Source organism: Crocuta crocuta, unplaced genomic scaffold, assembly GCF_008692635.1.
Source record: "Crocuta crocuta isolate KB4526 unplaced genomic scaffold, BGI_CrCroc_1.0 scaffold95, whole genome shotgun sequence".
Taxonomy (NCBI): domain Eukaryota; kingdom Metazoa; phylum Chordata; class Mammalia; order Carnivora; family Hyaenidae; genus Crocuta; species Crocuta crocuta.
Window position 1 is genome coordinate 6,164,689 of NW_027530971.1, and position 18,198 is coordinate 6,182,886.

Below are 18,198 nucleotides of genomic sequence, written 5' to 3' on the forward strand. Positions count from 1 at the left end.
ACCCACTGCTAACCCAAGATGCATGTATAATATAGGGATATATAAGGGAAAAAATATGTGAAGGTCCCAAAAGATAATCAATCCTTGAGCAATCAGAGTGATATATAGCTGGATGTCTCTGTGTTTAGTATTTCCTTTGATGCTCATGTCATTGGCTATGCCACCCCCTCCCCACCCCTCCTCATTCCCGCCATTCTTCCACAGTCATCCATGACCCTGACACCAGGCTCATTGGGAGATTCCTCTCTCCTCAATTCCTACCATTCTCTTGGGTAACTTAAAGGTCCTTATAAATAATATGACAAAACTTGGCCTCAGAATTCCTTGAGCTCAGTGTTATGAAGTTCCTTCACTCTACTTTAGCTACTCATATCCACGGCCACATCACAAACTGTGTCATCCTCAAAGCTGCTACAAGATCTCACAAGACCCTATCCTTCTGAACCACTTGCCCGTTATGCCTGATCTCTCTCAGGAAACCGCCCCAAGATTTCCTCACTCAAGATCTTCTGCCAATATTCTACCACACCCATCCTCGTCTTCCCCAGCTCTCTCAAGTATCATTGTCTGTCATGTTAATTATTCTCTTGCCCAATACCCTCAACCCCCTTGTCCCTCTGTTCTCAATTACACCCATTCTAGAAAACGCAAAACACACTGGGTCAATCCAGATGTTTGATTTCATCAGGTCTACATTCAGGCTGCTGCCATCTGCTGGAGAAAACCTCACAACTATGGAGGCTGCATTTCTACAAAGTCAAGTCTCATCCTAAACTCCACATGGTTTAGTCTATAGACAAAAAATTACTTTCTGGTTACAAACTTTGAATCACACTGTATGCATGATTTTATAATGAAGTTATTTTATTCAAAAATATATTGTAAACATTTTTCTCTGTCATTAATTCATTCTCTAAATAGATATACAGAGTCTACAGCATTGGGTATATAATGACAAATAAGATACAGGTCCTAACCTCAAGGAACTCACAGATGAGTATCCAGGCAAACAAAGTACCCAGGGAGGGGGTGCCTGGGTGGCTCAGTCGGTTGAGTGTCTGACTCTTGATTCTGGCTTAAGTCATGATCTCAGGGTTTGTGAGTTTGAGCCCTGCATCGGGCTCTGTGCTGACAGTGCAGAGCCTGCTCGGGATTCTCTCTCTCCCTCTTTAAAATAAATAAATATTTTTAAAAACTTTTCTTAGGGGCACCTGGGTGGCTCAGTCGGTTAAGCATCTGACTTCAGCTCAGGTTATGATCTCATAGTTTGTTGGTTCGAGCCCCATGTCAGGCTCTGTGCTGACTGCCAGCTCAGAGCGTGGGGCCTGTTTCAGATTCTGTATCTCCCTCTCTCTGACCCTTCCCTGCTCACACTGTCTCTCTCTCTCTCAGAAATAAATAAAACATTTTTAAAAAATTAAAAATAAAAAACTTTTTTCTAAATATTGAGGCAGAAATGCCATAATACATGAGGCTGTAGAAGCACTAAGGAGGGACACCTCATCCTCCTCTTTGGGAATGGGGAAAAGCTTCCCTATCTTAAGTATGGACCAGAGGAGAAATTAGCATTAATCAGGTGAGTTAAGGGGTAGGAAAGGCATTCAGACAGCAGGAACAGCATTTNCTGAGCTGAGTCTTGAGGATAAACAGAAGTCAGCCAGATAGGGTAAGGGAAGGAAGGGCATTGCTGGGAGGAGGGTCACATACGTGAAGACACAATGCAAAAGAACACAAGAAGTTAATCAGGGAGTACGGGACCTAGAGCTTATAGAACAGATTAGGCCTAAGGGAACAGATTTAGGACTTACCAGCATGGAGACAGTGAAGGAAGTAAAAAAGATTGAATTAGATGACTCAAAGCGGGGTACAGAATGATGAGAGAATGCGCAAGGATCAACCTTGAGGGTAATGAGATTTAAGGGACAGGCAGAGGAAAGGAATCCTGGGAAGAAGAGACCGAGAGGGGTCGAAATAACAGGAGAAACAGAGGCCATTTCAACAGGGTTATTGGTCAACAGCAGCAAATGCTGTTTGGTGTGAGGTAAAACATATTTCATGTCTGCATAGTGCTCCATCAGATGAATGTATGATTCTCTATTTAACCAAATCCTTACTGATGAACATTTAAGCTGTTTCCAATTTCCCCTATTATAAATAAAGCTTCAGAGAACAGCTTGATCTCTCTGTGTATGTCTGCATAATTAATAATAGTCCATTTCTAAAAATTACTGATAGATTCTAACAAGTAACTATTTGTTATTGTTAACAAATGATCTAGCCACTGCTTAGGTTTTTGCCTCATCCCTTGCTTTCTTTGTTCCCTAAGAGAACCGTGCTCCCTAAAACTCAATATGCTACTCTACTTGCCCACAGTGTCCTTCTTCACCTGTATCCCACATCATTAATCTGGCTGATTCCCATTCATTCTCTATGATTCAGTACAGTCCTGGCTTCTTACTAAACCAAAACAAACAAACACCTTACCTTAGTGTGAATTAAAAGTTACAAGTCCTGATACATTATATTCTTTTGGTAAATGGCGAATGAATTAATTAATTAAGTTTAATACTTAGTCTACTCTGCCAAATGACTTGCTAGACACTAAAAAACAACACAAAATAAAAAATCTCAGTTCCTACTTGAATTTACTTATAATTTTACTTGAGATGTGTTGTTTTAAGAAGTCAAGTTAAATGGAGACCAATAGCCAGGCAATGAGTTTCTTAAAAATCTACAACCAGGGGCGCCTGGGTGGCTTAGTCGGTTAAGCGTCCGACTTTCACTTAGGTCATGATCTCATGGTTCGTGGGTTCGAGCCCCGCGTCGGGCTCTGTGCTGACTGCCAGCTCAGAGCCTGGAGCCTGTTTCAGTCTGTGACTCCCTCTCTCTCTGACCCTCCCCTGCTCACGCTGTCTCTCTCTCTCCTAGAAATAAATAAAAAAACATTTAAAAAAAAATCTACAACCAAGTATGAATTTGATGAAAAAATAAGCTGTAAGTATAAAATGCACTAAAATAAACTATAATACATACTGGTGAGATACCAGACAGGGAAACTGATAGCAAGTCACCAAATACAGGGTCTTCCTCCAATTTAACCCCTCACTTGGCATTCATGTCATAGCTCACATCTATCTCTAGAGACAAAATTCAAACTTTCTAGAGGTTCATTCCATTAGTGTTTTTAAATACTTTGGATCCTCGGGGCGCCTGGGTGGCTTAGTCGGTTAAGCATCCGACTTTCACTTAGGTCATGATCTCGCGGTTCGTGGGTTCAAGCCCTGCGTCGGGCTCTGTGCTGACTGCCAGCTCAGAGCCTGGAGACTGTTTCAGAGTCTGTGACTCCCTCTCTCTCTGACCCTCCCCTGCTCACGCTGTCTCTCTCTCTCTCTCCTAGAAATAAATAAAACATTTTAAAAAAATTAAAAAAAAAATACTTTGGATCCTCACTTGGAGAGCACTCAAATTATTAAGTGACGCAACAGTTTGACAGACAGCATGAGAGATCTTACTTGGTACGTTTGTTCTGATCCAACTTTCCTAGAGAGTCTGTTCAGTTTCAAACAAGCTTCACTGAATACTGAAATATTGAAAGTTCCATCATCTTCTGAAAGATCATCTTCTAAAAGATAAAACATACAGACAGGTTGCATATCTGAGCAAAACATATCTAGGCTGAGTAACATCTGAAACTCTGACATCTTATAAAAAGCCAGCAGGGTGTTTAAGAGCAAGAGCATCGCATATGGCTTCAAGTCCTGCCTCTACAACTTCTTCATTGTATGAATTTAGCTAAGTCACTTAACCGCTCTAAACCTCCGTGTCCTTCTTTGTGAAACCCAGTTATCTGGCTTGCTTTTTCTTACATCACAGGCTATTGAGAGAATCAGAATTTTAAATAATTCATATTTAAAAATCCATGTACACTAATAATGGGGCACCTGGATGGCTCAGTCGGTTAAGCGTCTGACTCTTGATTTCAGCTCAGGTTATGGTTTCATGGTCCATGAAAGTTCGAACCCCTTGTCGGGCTCTGTGCTGACGGGGAGAAGCATACTTGGGATTCTCTCTCTCCTTCTCTCTCTGCCCCTCTCCTGCTTGCTCTCTTTCTCAAAATAAATAAATAAACATTAAAAAAAATAATCAATGTAATCTAATAAGGCTGTGATATTTTTAGAAAGTTGGATATCACTTGGAAAGCCCAAATGTAAAATGTCATGGAGGGAAATGTGTCAATAGCTAGAAAGTCTGAGAATAAGGAAAAGATCAATAAAAATCCAAGAGCATGAATTAGAACTCTTGGAGTCGGGGTTTCCTACCTAGAAAAGGATCAGAAAATAGATGGCCAGGCAAGATGTTTGTTTCACAGTAGACAGTATTTCAAGAGCTACTCAGAGAACTAAGGAAGTAAAATAATCAGAGAGCAGACTTATTTCAACCATTGGTTTAAAAAAAAAAAAGTAACTTCATACCTCCTCCAGTCTAATCTACTCCTTCAATGTTCTAGTTTCTTCACATGTCATTGAGAATGAAGAGATTTGTTACCAGTGAGTAAAAAACTCACAGGGGCGCCTGAGTGACTCAGTTGGTTGAGCATCTGACTCCTGATTTTGGCTCAGGTCATGATCCCAGGGTCATGAGATTGAGCCCCATGTCCGGCTTTGTGCTGAGTGTGGAGCCTGCTTAAGATTCGCTCTCTCCCCCTCTGTACCTCTCCGACCTCTACCCCGTCCATGAATTCTCTCACTCTCTCAAAAACAACAACAACAAAACACACAGAATGTCCAACAATATCATGGCTAATTTTCAAGGAAAAGCAAGTTTACTAACAAGCCAGTACATTTTCCTTAAATGAGAAAAACTTTAAATGTCTATCAGAAAGAAAGAGGCTTTTTATAACTACCTAGAAAACTACATTTCTCCCATGGGAGTCTCTGCTACTTGAGAAGTAATAATGACAACAAATTATTCAAAATCAAAACTACCCACAGCATTTTAAAGATCACTCACACAAGGCAATTAGCTGGGAGAAAATATTCTTGGCTATAATTGGAAAATGTAAAACTATGGTTTTGAGAGAGAATTTGAAGACCTATCTATCACATGTGTTCTCCTTTATCTTCACAACTTTTTAACTTTTTTAGCTGTTGTTTATTTAAAAAAAACAACTTTATTTATCTTGAGAGAGACAGAGAGAGAGCACAAGTGGGTAAGGGGCAGAGAGAAAGGAGGGTAGAAGATTCGAAGCAGGCTTTGTGCTGGCAGCAAAGAGCCCCATGCAGGGCTCGAACTCACAAACTGTGAGATCATGACCTGAGCTAAAGATGGACACTTAACCAACTGAGCCACCTAATGGTCCCTATTCACTTATTTTTGAGAAAGAGAGGGAGCTCGAGAAGGAGAAGGGCAGAGAAAGAGGGAGAGAGAGAATCCCAAGCAGGCTCCTCACTGTCAGTGCAGAGCCCGACACAGGGCTCGAACTCACAAACCGTGAGATGATGACCTGAGCTGAAATCAAGAGTTGGACACATTAACCCTCTCAGCCACCCAGGTGCCCCTATCTTCGCAACTTTTAAAGATTTAATAGGGACATCAGGAACAAAAACTGCTATGTGTATGCATGACTTTGAGGCACACCAAATACATGTATGTAAGGACCACCACACACGGCATATGTGTGTTCGCAAACAGACACGGAGTGCTGCCTGCATACTTCCCAGCTCCGGGTGATTTCTCACTTACAACCATTATAGTCTGAATTCAGGGGAAGATGGCAGTGTGAACAAAGGCATCTGGCTCTCACTTCCCACCCCCAATCCTGACAGAAGTGACTGAGAATAGTAAAAATGGGTCAAAATTTGCATCTGGGTTAGAAAGAAGGGTGGGTTGACATACACAAGGCACAAATGAGAAGATGTTTCTGCTTAGCACCGTGCGGAAGAGACCAGATGAAAGGAAGACACTGAGAGCTCCTATGTGCCTTTGCCTTCAAGCAAGGGGGCAGGGCCTCAACGTCTCAAGGAGGGAACAGGAGAAGGAACCGGTGCCCACAGCGGTGGGCGCTGGCAGCAAGGGCAGCAGCAGGACAAATAAGTGATGGAGGCCCCATTCGGAACAATTCAGCACTTCCGGGTCCTGCCTGCACATCACAGTGGCCCAGACACAGATCTGAGGTACGAAGACACATCTGTATTTTGTTTTAATTCACCAGGCAATGCTGATAGGCAGGCAGGGCACAAAATATGTACACTACTATTACAACCACTAGTAGTGATGATAATAATAATAGTCCTTCCTTAGCATACTGGAGAGCAGGGACATGGAGTGACTTCTGCAGGAGCTTCCACCTGACAGAGAGCCTGGGTTGGCAGAAGGAGGGACTCACTTCTCTCCTGCCTCTGTCAACCACAGCATCATAATGAAGTCAGACAATGACAATGTCCAAGAGCAGCGGTTTCACTCATCAAGACAGCAAAGTGCTGAGAACTAAAGCTCAAGGCAGTGGGCTTTCTCAGGGAGCTAGCAGCTCCTTGAAGGATGCTGGATTGTCCAATCAGCAGTAAATCCTTCAAGATGAGATGTGAGATAAGCACACACTCATATCATCTGATACAAAGAAAAAGAAGAGAGAATGCCATCCATTTTGTTATGAGGGAAATATCAGACCTAGATAAAATGTTTACCTTCTAACAGTAAGTAATCTAGGAAAAAAAAAAAAGCCTGTGAAATGATTCTATGAAGAGGCAAAGAATAAATATTCTTAAAAAAAAAAAAACAACCAGTTGGGGTGCTTCGGTGGCTATCGGTTAAGCATCTGACTCTTGATTTTAGCTCAGGTCATGATCTCAAGGTTCATGAGATCAAGCCCTGCATCCGGCTCTGCTTGGGATTCTCTCTCTCCCTCTCTCTCTGCCCCTTCCCCTCTTGTGGTTTCTCTTTATCTCTCTCAAAAACAAATAAATAAACATTTTTTAAAAATAAACAAAAATTTTAAAATATTGAGCAGAGTAATAGTAAAATTAGGCAACATCTGCTTTGTACCTTCGGTAAAAAAATTTTAAAGATAGATTAAAATAGATAAAGGATGAGTTAATAAGAGAATGCAATAGCAGAAAGGAAATTGGTTGAGAGCAAAAATAAAAAGGGAACCAGATGAGGGACACCTAGCTGCCTCAGTCAGTAGGGCATGTGACTCTTGATCTTGGGATTGTGAGTTCAAGCTTAGAGCTTACTTAAAAAAAAAAAAAAAAAAAAAGGAACTAGATGAGAAAACAAACAAAAGGAAATACAAGTCCAACAACAGAATTTAAAGTCCACTGGAAACAGTGAAGGCCAGGAAGGTAGGTGAAATGCATGTACAAAACAAACTTGCTGCACAGTGACAGAAGGCAGAGGAAAAAGACATGGATATAAAATGAGAGAGAGAGTGGTGCCTGGGTGGCTCAGCAGGTTAAGCATGCCACTCTTGATCTCAGTTCAGATCATGATCTCACAGTTCATGAGATCAAGCCCCACGTCGGACTCTGCATTGACAGCGTGGAACCTGCTAGGGATTCTCTCTCTCCTTCTCTCTGCCCCTCCCCCTTGTGGATGCACACACGTGCACACTCTCTCTCCCTTACTCTCCCTCTCAAAATAAATAAATAAACTTTAAAAAAGAAAAAAGGCAGAGAGAAAGTGAAGACCAATGCAGATGAACAAGGAATTCCATGTATGAGTATTTGATGAGCCAAAACACCAAATGAAAAAAAAAAAAGCAATAATCAGAGATTTCAGGAAAGAAAATATTTCTAATGTGCAATATTTGTGTAAACAGACCAAAACTGGAAGATCCAAAAACCCTGAGTAATAATAAAACATAGTAAAAAAACTGTAACATTTATATCACACCTGAATGCAGTTTTTCATGAGGGAAGGGATTTGTCTCATTCACTACTGAATTCCCAATGCCTAAAATAACATGAAACACATAGTAGGTGGGCAACAAACACTTACCATGGGCATGAATACATGATTAAAGTCTTGAATTTCACACATAAAGAAAATCTCTGTGATATCAGGGCTTAGAAATCAGATTATCTACATAGGATGTTTTTCTAAAATAGCACAACTTCTTCAAATTTCTCTTCCAAAACTTTAAATTCCCAAAGCCAATGTGAAATGCCTCTAGAATTCTACAAACAGAAGTAATGGACCAAGAATTTTATCTTGCTCTCATTTACTCATGAAGACGACGAAAAGACATTCTCACATAATCATGGGCTCGGAAAGTATGGGGTGCCTGGCTGCCTCAGTCAGTAGAGCATGCAACTCTTGATCTCAGGGTTGTGAGTTCGAATCTCACATTGAGTGTACAGATTACTTAAAGATAAAATCTTAAAAAGAAATTCCACTCGTTGGTAAGGAGAAGATAGAAATCATTGTGCAGAGAAATAAAAACATAGAAAAAAATAGAGACGTTTTAGTATGAAAGGACTGGTAGTAAGCACTGAAACTGTTAAAACATATACCTGTTTAAATAATTGTTATAAATATTGCTATAAATCCATATAGGGGTACCTGGGTGGTTCAGTCGGTTACGCATCCCACTTTTTTTTTTTTTTTAATGTTTTTATTTATTTCTAGGAGAGAGAGAGAGAGAGACAGCAATGAGCAGGGGAGGGTCAGAGAGAGAGGGAGTCACAGACTGAAACAGGCTCCAGGCTCTGAGCTGGCAGTCAGCACAGAGCCCGACGCGGGGCTCGTACTCACAAACCGCAAGATCATGACCTAAGCGAAAGTCGGACGCTTAACCGACTAAGCCACCCAGGCACCCCTCGCATCCCACTTTTGATTTCGGGTCAGGTCATGATCTCTCAGATCGTGAGTTTGAGCCTACATTAGGCTCTGCACTGACAGCGCGGGGCCTGCTTGAGATTCTCCCTCTCTCTCTGCCCCCTGCTTGCACTCTCTCTGTCCTTCTCAAAAATAAATAATAAATTTTAAAAAATCTTTTAAAAAATAAAGATTCAATACATGTTTAAAATGATTAAAAATAAGAAGCTGGAAGTAAAATGCTGTAGTAAGCCAATAACATAAGGAAAACAAGAAGGGAAGGAAAAAAAGGAAATACAGAATGCTAAATTCTTTATTCAGGAAGAAGTTAACATTACTTCAATCTTAACACTGGTAATCAGAAAAGTACACATTCAGATAGGAGACCAAAAAATCCTATTCAGATAGGATTTTGTTTGTTTTTTAATGTGTAACATAGAATAAAAACAAAATCTATACTGTCTGAATCACTGGAAAAGAAATCTGTGTAATAGAAAGAAAACAATGGACATAACAAAGCAACATAAAAAAGAAGAAAAACCATTAAGATGACAGAAGAAAGGAAAATCATATCACAAAGAACACTAAATGTAAATAAAGTGCTTAACTTCTGCTTAAAACAAAACTCTTCTCGGTGTGCCTGGGTGGTTCAGTCCGTTAAGTGTCCGACTTCAGCTCAGATCGTGATCTCATGATTCGTGGGCTTGAGACCTGCATCAGGCCCTCTGCTGTAGTGCAGAGTCTGCTTTGGATCCTGTCTCCCTCTCTCTGCCCTTCCCCTGCTCGCTCGCTCTCTCTCAAAATAAATACACAAACATTAAAAAAAAATTTAAAGACTCAACTAAAAAAGCTTTTCTCAAGAAGGTTCACAATATTGCTGTTTCCTAGAGTACATCTACAGCAATGTTATTCAGATAGCTTTTAAAAACAAAAATGTTTAAGGTATGGGAATGGGGAAAGAGGTGAAGGGGATTAAGAGTACACTAATCATGGGGGCACCTGGGTGGCTCAGTTGGTCAAGTGTCTGACTTTGGCTCAGGTCATGTTCTCATGGGTCCAAAGTTCAAGCCCTGCATCAAGCTCTGTACTGAATGCTCAGAGTCTGGAGCCTGCTGCAGATTCTGTGTCTCCCTCGATCTCTGACACGCGCCCCCCCGCCCCCATTCACGCTTAGTCTCTCTCTCTCTCTCTCTCTCTCTCAAAAATAAATATTTTTTTTAAATATTTTTATTTATTTCTAGGAGAGAGAGAGACAGCGTGAACAGGGGAGGGTCAGAGAGAGAGGGAGACACAGACTCCGAAACAGGCTCCAGGCTCTGAGCTGGCAGTCAGCACAGAGCCCGACGCGGGGCTCGAACCAACGAAACGCGAGATCATGACCTAAGCGAAAGTCGGACGCCCAACCGACTAAGCCACCCAGGCGCCCCCCAAAATAAATATTTTTTAAAAAAGAGTACACTAATCATGATGAGCACTGAGTCATGCATGAAACTGCTGAATCACTATATTGTACACCTGAAACTGATGTAACACTGTACATTATCTACACTGAAATTAAAATTTTTCTAACTTATGGGGCACCTGGGTGGCTCAGTCAGTTAAGCATCTGACTTCAGCTCAGGTCATGATCTCACAGTTTGTGGGTTCGAGCCCCACCTCAGGCTCTGTGCTGACAGCTCGGAGCCTGGAGCCTGCTTCAGATTCTGTGTCTCCCTCTCTTTATGCCCCTTCCCTGCTCATGTTCTGTCTCTCTTTCACTGAAATATAAATAAACATAAAAAAAATTTTTTTAATTTTTTTCTAACTTAAAAAGGAATAGAAGTGAACAAAGGCATTTTGTGCAAAATCAAGAAAACCAATATTGTTATCAAACTATAATCCAAGGCAAAAAGTATTAAACAGGATAAAGTAAGCCATTTATTACTAATGAAAGTTAAAATATACAATTAAGACATAAATATCAGAACATCAAAATGTGTGAAACAAAACAATTAGGATTTCTGAGAGAAACTGAGAAAAATGGCAATTCAAGTAACCAAAAACCAACAGTAACAACAACAAAATATAGAATTCCTGAGTAACTTTATTAATAGAGTTGACTGAAGACCAGATCTTACTCTACTCACAAGCAAACATACTACCTTATTATCACAAAACCTTCCCAAATAATAAGCCCCAAGAAAATGTCAATAAGTACTCCCCCAAAAAATACCAAAATGTAATAAAACTAGAAATTAACAACAAAGTTAAATGTTAAAAAAAAAAAAAGAAAGAAAGCCTGCCACTTATATTTCACTTATAATTAATCCTTCAACCAGTAGGGAAATCAAAATATCAATTATGTAATGCTTTGAAAGTAAACATGAAGAGAACATATATTAACACACTCAAATAGTTCTTCAATCAAAAAGAAAATTAGAATCACAATTATATCATGCCTTGAAAATAAGGATAAAGAGAAAATGTTATCAGTGTCTACAGAATTCTGCCAATCCTCAAGTCCAGAAGCATTAAAGACTTATTCTCAAGCAGGAAAGAATGGAAATAAGTTGAATTATACATTCAACAGAAGAATTTCTTAATAGAATAATAATAACCAACTTAGGAGAATTAAAGAGAAAGAAATAATAAAACTAAGGGGAAAAATTAATGACATAAGAAAAGAAAACCCCTTAAAAACCCAAGAGATTATTCTTCAGGAAAAGAAACAGTAATAAAACTGACAACTCAAGCTAAGCTAATCAATTTTGAGAGAAAACCTAAATTAGGAATCAGAATAACCTGGGGTTATATAACCTGTAACCCTGGAGGAGTTGTCAACAAATATTCCATATGACATCCCACAGTTATATTTAAAGCCTCAACCACACTCTTTTAGGAAAATATAAATAATGAAAATTGACTAAAGGGGGTACCTGGGTGACTCAGTCAGTTACATGTCTGACTCTTGATTTCTTTTTTTTCTTAAGGTTTCTTTTCTTTTTTTAATGTTTTATTTATTTCTGAGAGAGACAGACAGCACAAGCAGGGGAGGGTCAGAGAGAGAGGGAGACTGAGAATCTGAAACAGGCTCCGGGCTCTGAGCTAGCTGTCAGCACAGAGCCCGACGCGGGGCTCGAACCCACAAACCGTGAGATCATGACCTGAGCCGAAGTTGGACGCTTTACTGAATGAGCCACCCAGGCACCCCTGACTCTTAATTTCAACTCAGGTCATGATTTCATGGTTTGGTTCGTGAATTCGAGCCCCAAGTTAGGCTCTGTGCTGACAGTATGTAGCCTGCTTGGGATTCTCTGTCTCCCCCTCTCTCTGCCCCTCCTCACTCGTTGGCGCTCTCTCTCTCTCAAAAATAAATAGGGGCACTTGGGTGGCTCAGTTGGTTAAGCATCTGACTCTTGATTTCAGCTAAGGTCATGATCTCATGGTTCATGCATTCAAGCCCCACATTGGGCTCTGTACTGACAGCATGCAGAGCCTGCTTGGAATTCTCTCTCTCCTCTTTCTCTGCCCTTCCTTACACTTGCACATGAGCTTTCTCTCCCTCTCTCTCTCTCAAAATAAATACACTTAAAATTTTTTTAATAAAATATAAATATTTTTTTAAAAATTAAAATTTGACTAAAGAAATTATAGTGAACATAAACAGATTTTAAAAAGTCATAGAAGAAATTAAGAAAATTATCAAAGAATTATCTCCCCAAAGGGGTAAAACCTAGTGATCTTAAGAGAAAATGTGCCCAACTTCAGAGGAAGGCAAAATTCCAAAGTGATACAAACTTTTCTAGAGCATAAAAAATATGGGAGACTTCCCAATTCATTTTAAGAGAACTAGCATAAAACTTATAATGAGATCAGATCACCAAATGTGCAGGATCTAAAGGAAGAGAATGGCAAATCTTTACAACAGTGCATATATGAGCAGAAAAGATAAAACTTAAGTAATACTGAGCAAATGTAGAAATGTAATTTTTCCCAGTTGGGATAACTCCATATAACCCAGTTCTCACTAGATTAACTTGCAAATTTAATCCAATTCCACTAAAAATTTCAGGCAGGGGAAAGAGATCTGGAGACATTTAAATACCCAGTCATGGTCACCTAACTCTTCAATGCAGAGTTAAAATGCAAAACAGGTCTGTCTGACCCTAAAGACCATCCTTTTCTTGGGGAGAAATTACCTTGTAGAGGTAACTGGGTATTAATAAAAACAGCTGACACTGAACAGCAAGCTGTCATTCTGACTGAATGATGACACATGACTTTGAAGTCTTTTCAACAAGACCTATTCCCCAGAAAAACTAAAACAAAACAAAACAAAACACATAAAAACACAGTTGTAAAACAAGTGAAAAGTGTCAGTAAATACATATCTATCTAATTACTTTGAATGCAAATGGACTAAATGCTCCCATCAATAGACATAGGGTGACAGAAGAGATTAAAAAACAAGACCCATCTATATGCTGCCCACAAGAGACTCATTTCAGACTTATGGACACTTGCAGATTGAAAGCAAGGGGTAGAGAAATATCTATCACACAAATAGATATCAAAAGAAAGCTGAGGTAGCAATACTTAAATTGGAAAAATAGACTTTAAAACAAAGACTGTAAAAAGAGACAAAGTAGGACACTATGTAATAATAAAGAAGACAATCCAACAAGATGATATATCAATTGTAAATATTTATGCACCCAACATGAAAGGACTCAATACATGAAGCAGTTAATAAAAAAACATAAAGGAACTAATCGATAGTAAGACAATAATAGGAGGGGACTTTAACATCCCACTTACATCAATGGACGGATCATTCATACAGAAAACCAACAAGGAAACAGTGGCTTTGAATGACATACTGGAACAGACGGATTTAACAGATATATTCAAAATATTCCATCCTAAAACAGTACAATTCACATTCTTTGCAAGTGCACATGGAACATTCTCCAAAATAGACCACATAATAGGCCATAAAACAAGTCTCAACAAATTCAAAATGATCAAAGTCGTACCATGCATCTTTTCTGACCAGAGCGCTATGAAATGAGAAATCAACCACCAAAAAAAAAAAAAAATCGGAAAGAATGCAAATACATGGAGGTTAAATAATATGCTACTGAACAATGAATGGGTCAACTAAGAAATCAAAGAAGGAAAAAAATTACATGAAAATAAATGAAAATGAAAACATAATGATCCAAAATCTTTGGGATGCAGGAAAGCAATTCTAAAAGGCAAGGTTATAATAATACAGTCCTACCTCAGGAAGCAAGAAAAATCTCACATAAACAACCTACCACCTAAAGGTGCTAAAAAAAGAACAAACAAAACCTAAACCCAGCAGAAGGAAGGAAGTAATAAAGATTAACTAGAAATAAGTTATATAGAAACCAAAACACAATAGAACAGAACAATGAAACCAAGAGCTGGTTCTTTGTAAAGATCAACAAAATTGATAAACCTATAGCCAGACCCATCGAGAGAGAGAGCGAGAGAGAGAGAGAGGACTCAAAAAACAAAATCACAAATGAGAGAGGAGAAATAACAATCAACACCACAGAAATACAAACTCTTGTAAGAAAATATTATATTTTTTTACACAGAAAATATGTCTGAATATATACACAGAAAACTAGATGTCAATAAATTGGACAACCTAGAAAAATAATCTACCAAAACTGAAACAGGAATAAATAGAAAATTTGAACAGATCAATAACAAGCCAAGAAATTTAATCAGTAATCTGGGGCACCTGGGGGACACCTGGGGGGCTCAGTCAGTTAAGCATCCGACTACAGCTCAAGTCATGATCTCGTGGTTTGTGAGTTCAAGATCCGCATCAGGCTCTATGCTGACAGCTCAGAGCCAGGAGCCAGCTTCAGATTCTGTGTCTCCCTCTCTCTCTCTCTGCTCCTTCCCTGTTTCCGCTCTCTCTCTCTCAAAAATAAATAAACATTAAAAAATATTTTTTAAAGAAATCAAATCAGCAATCTTTAAAAACTCACAACAAACAAAAGTCCAGGACTAGATGGCTTCACAGGCGAATTCTACTCAACATTTAAAGAGGAGTTAATACCCATTTTTCTCAAACTATTCCAAAAAAATAGAAGAGGAAGGAAAATTTCCAAATTCATTCTATTAGGCCAGTACCATCTTGATACCAAAGCCAGATAAAGACACCACAAAAGAAAGAGAACTACAGGTCAGTATCTCTGATGGACATGGATGAAAAAACCCTCAAGAAAATACCAGCAAACTGAATCAAACAATGAATTTTAAAAAACCATTTACCACAAACAAGTGGGATTTATTCCTTGGATGCAAGAGTGGCTCAGTATTCGCAAATCAATCAGTGTGATACATCACATCAATAAGAGAAAGGATAAGAACCATATGATCATTTCAATAGATGCAGAAAAAGCATTTGACAAAGTACTACTCACGATAATAAAAAAAAAAACACACCTCAGTGAAGTAGGTTTAGAAGGAACATACCTCAACATAATGCAAACCATGTATGAAAAAGCCACAGCTAACATCATCCTTAATGGGGAAACATTGAGAGCTTTTCCCCTATGGTCAGGAAGAAGACAAGGATGTCCACTCTCAACACTTTTATTCAACATAGTACTGGAAGTCCTAGCCACAACAATCAGACAATAGAAATAAATAAAAGACATCCGACTTCGTAACAAAGAAGTAAAATTTTCACTCTTTACAGATGACATGATACTATATATAGAAAACCCTAAAAACTCCACCAAAAAACTACTAGAACTGATAAATTCAGCAAAGTCACAGAATGAAAAAATCAATGTACAGAAATCTGTTGCACCAATAATGAAGCAGCCACAGAAAGGCAAATTAAGAAAACAATTCTATTTACAACTCCATTAAAAACAATAAAATACCTAGGAATAAACATAACCAAAGAGGTGAAAGATTTATACTCTGAAAACTATAAAACATTGACGAAAAAATTGAAGATAACACAAATAAATGGAAAGACATTCCATGCTCATGGATTAAAGGAATAAATATTGGGTGCCTGGGTGGTGCAGTCAGTTAAGCACTGACTTTTGATTTTGGCTCCAGGTCATGATCTCCCAGTTCATGGGATTGAGCCCTGTGTCAGGCTTTGAGCTGATAGTGCAAAGCCTGAGATTCTCTCCCTCTCTCTCTGTCCATCCTCTGCTCCTGCTTGCTCTCTCTCTCTCAAAATAAATAAACTTAAAAAAAAGAACATTGTTAAAATGTCTGTACTACCCAAAGCAATCTACAGATTTAATGTAACCTCTATCAAAATACCAACAGCATTTTTTACAGAATTAGAACAAACAATCCTAAAATGTGTATGGAACCATAAGAGACCTCAAAGAGCCAAAGAAATCTTGAAAAAGAAATACAATACTGGAGGCATCATGATTCCAGACTCCAAGTTTTATTACAAAGCTACAGTGATCAAAATAGTATGGTGTTGGCACAAAAACAGGCATACAGATCAATGGAACAGAACAGAAAACCCAGAAATAAGTCCATAATTATATGATTAATTAATCTTTGACAAAGCAGGAAACAATATGCAGTGGGAAAAAGTCTATTCAACAAATGCTATTGGGAAAACTGGACAGCAACATGCAAAAGAATGAAAATGGACCACTCTCCTTCAACATTCACAAAAATAAACTCAAAATGGATTAAAGACCTAAATGTGAGATTGAAACCACAAAAATCCTCTAAGAAAGCATAATCAGTAATTTCTCTGACATCGGCCATAGCAGCGTTTTTCTAGATATGTCTTCTGAGGCAAGGGAAACAAAAACAAAATAAACTACTGGGATTACATCAAAATGAAAATCTTCTGCACAGTGAAGCAAACAATCAACCAAACTAAAAGGTAACCAACAGAATGGGACAAGATATCTGCAAATGACACACCAATAAAGAGTTAGTATCCAAAATATATAAAGAACTGATGCAACTCAACACCCGAAAAATAAATAACCCAATTTAAAAAGGGGCAGAAGACGGGCGCCTGTGTGGCTTAGTCAGTTAAGCGTCCGACTTTTGCTTAGGTCATGATCTCGCAGTTTGTGGGTTCGAGCCCCACGTCGGGCTCTGTGCTGACTGCCAGCTCGGAGCCTGGAGCCTGTTTCAGAGTCTGTATCTCCCTCTCTCTCTGACCCTCCCCTGCTCACGCTGTCTCTCTCTCTCTCCTAGAAATAAATAAAAATATTTTAAAATATATTAAAAAAAATAAAAAGGGGCAGAAGACATTAACAGACATTTCTTCTAAGAAGACATACAGAGGGGCAACAGATGAAACATCACTCATCACCATCATTCATCACCAGGGAAATACAAATCAAAACCACAATGACACATCACCTCACATCTGTCAGAGCAGCTAATACCAACAAACCAACAAAAACAAGTATTACTGAGGATGTGGAGAAAAAGAAAACCTCGTGCACTGTTGGTTAAGAACATAAACTGATGCAGCCACTATGGAAAACACTATGGAGTTTCCTCAAAAAGTTAAAAATGGAACTACCCTATGATCCAGTAATCACATCATTGGGTATTTTACCCAAAAAATACAGAAACACCAATTCAAAGGGATACATGCAACCCTATGTTTATTGCAACATTATTTACAATGGCCAAGATATGGAAGCAGCCCGATTGATGAATGGATAAAGAAGATGCGGCACATGTGTGAACACACACATACACACACACAGAGGAATACTATCCAGCCATAAAAAAGAATGAAATCTTGCCATTTGCAATGACATGGATGGAGTTAGAAGTTAGAGAGTATAACGCCAAGTGAAATAAGTCAGAAAAAGACAAATACTGGATGATCTCACTCATATGTAGAAATTAAGAAACAAAACAAATAAGCAAAGGGGAAAAAGAGAATGAGAGAGAGAGAGAGAGAAACCAAGAACAGACTCTTAACTATAGAAACAAACTGATGGTTACCAGAGGGGAGGGAAGTGGGATGAAAGAGGTGAAAGCTACTGAGTGTACACTTATCATGGGGCATCTGGGTGGCTCAGTTGGTTAAGTGGCTGACTGCAGCTCAGGTCATGATATTATGGTTCGTGAGTTCAAGCCCCATATCAGATCACTGCTGTCAGTGTGGAGGCTCACTGCTGTCAAAGCAGAGCCCACTTTGGATTGTCTGTCCCTCTCTCTCTGAACCCTTCCAAAAATAAATAAAACTGAAAAAAAAAAAAAAGAATACACTTACTGTGAAGAGCACTGAGTAATTAGAAAATTGCTGAATCACTATATCATATACCTGAAACTCATATAACACTGTATGCTAACTGCACTGGATTAAAATTTAAAACTTATTTAAAAAGACGATGA

At 38.9% G+C, this 18,198-nt stretch overlaps 1 protein-coding gene across 7 annotated transcripts in view; it reads right to left on the minus strand.

The window, feature by feature from the left end:
* The window catches only part of SUSD1 (sushi domain containing 1), a 213,353-nt gene that overhangs the window by 152,928 nt on the left and 42,227 nt on the right, over positions 1 to 18,198 (minus strand). For all 7 annotated transcript variants that reach the window (XR_013336457.1, XR_013336458.1, XR_013336461.1 and 4 more), the window contains exon 8: positions 3,513 to 3,622. Coding sequence is in view for 1 of the 7 variants with exons in the window: in XM_077769870.1 (XP_077625996.1) it covers positions 3,513 to 3,622 (110 nt within the window). In the remaining 6 variants the exon portion in view is untranslated. The remainder of the gene's footprint in view (positions 1 to 3,512; positions 3,623 to 18,198) is intronic.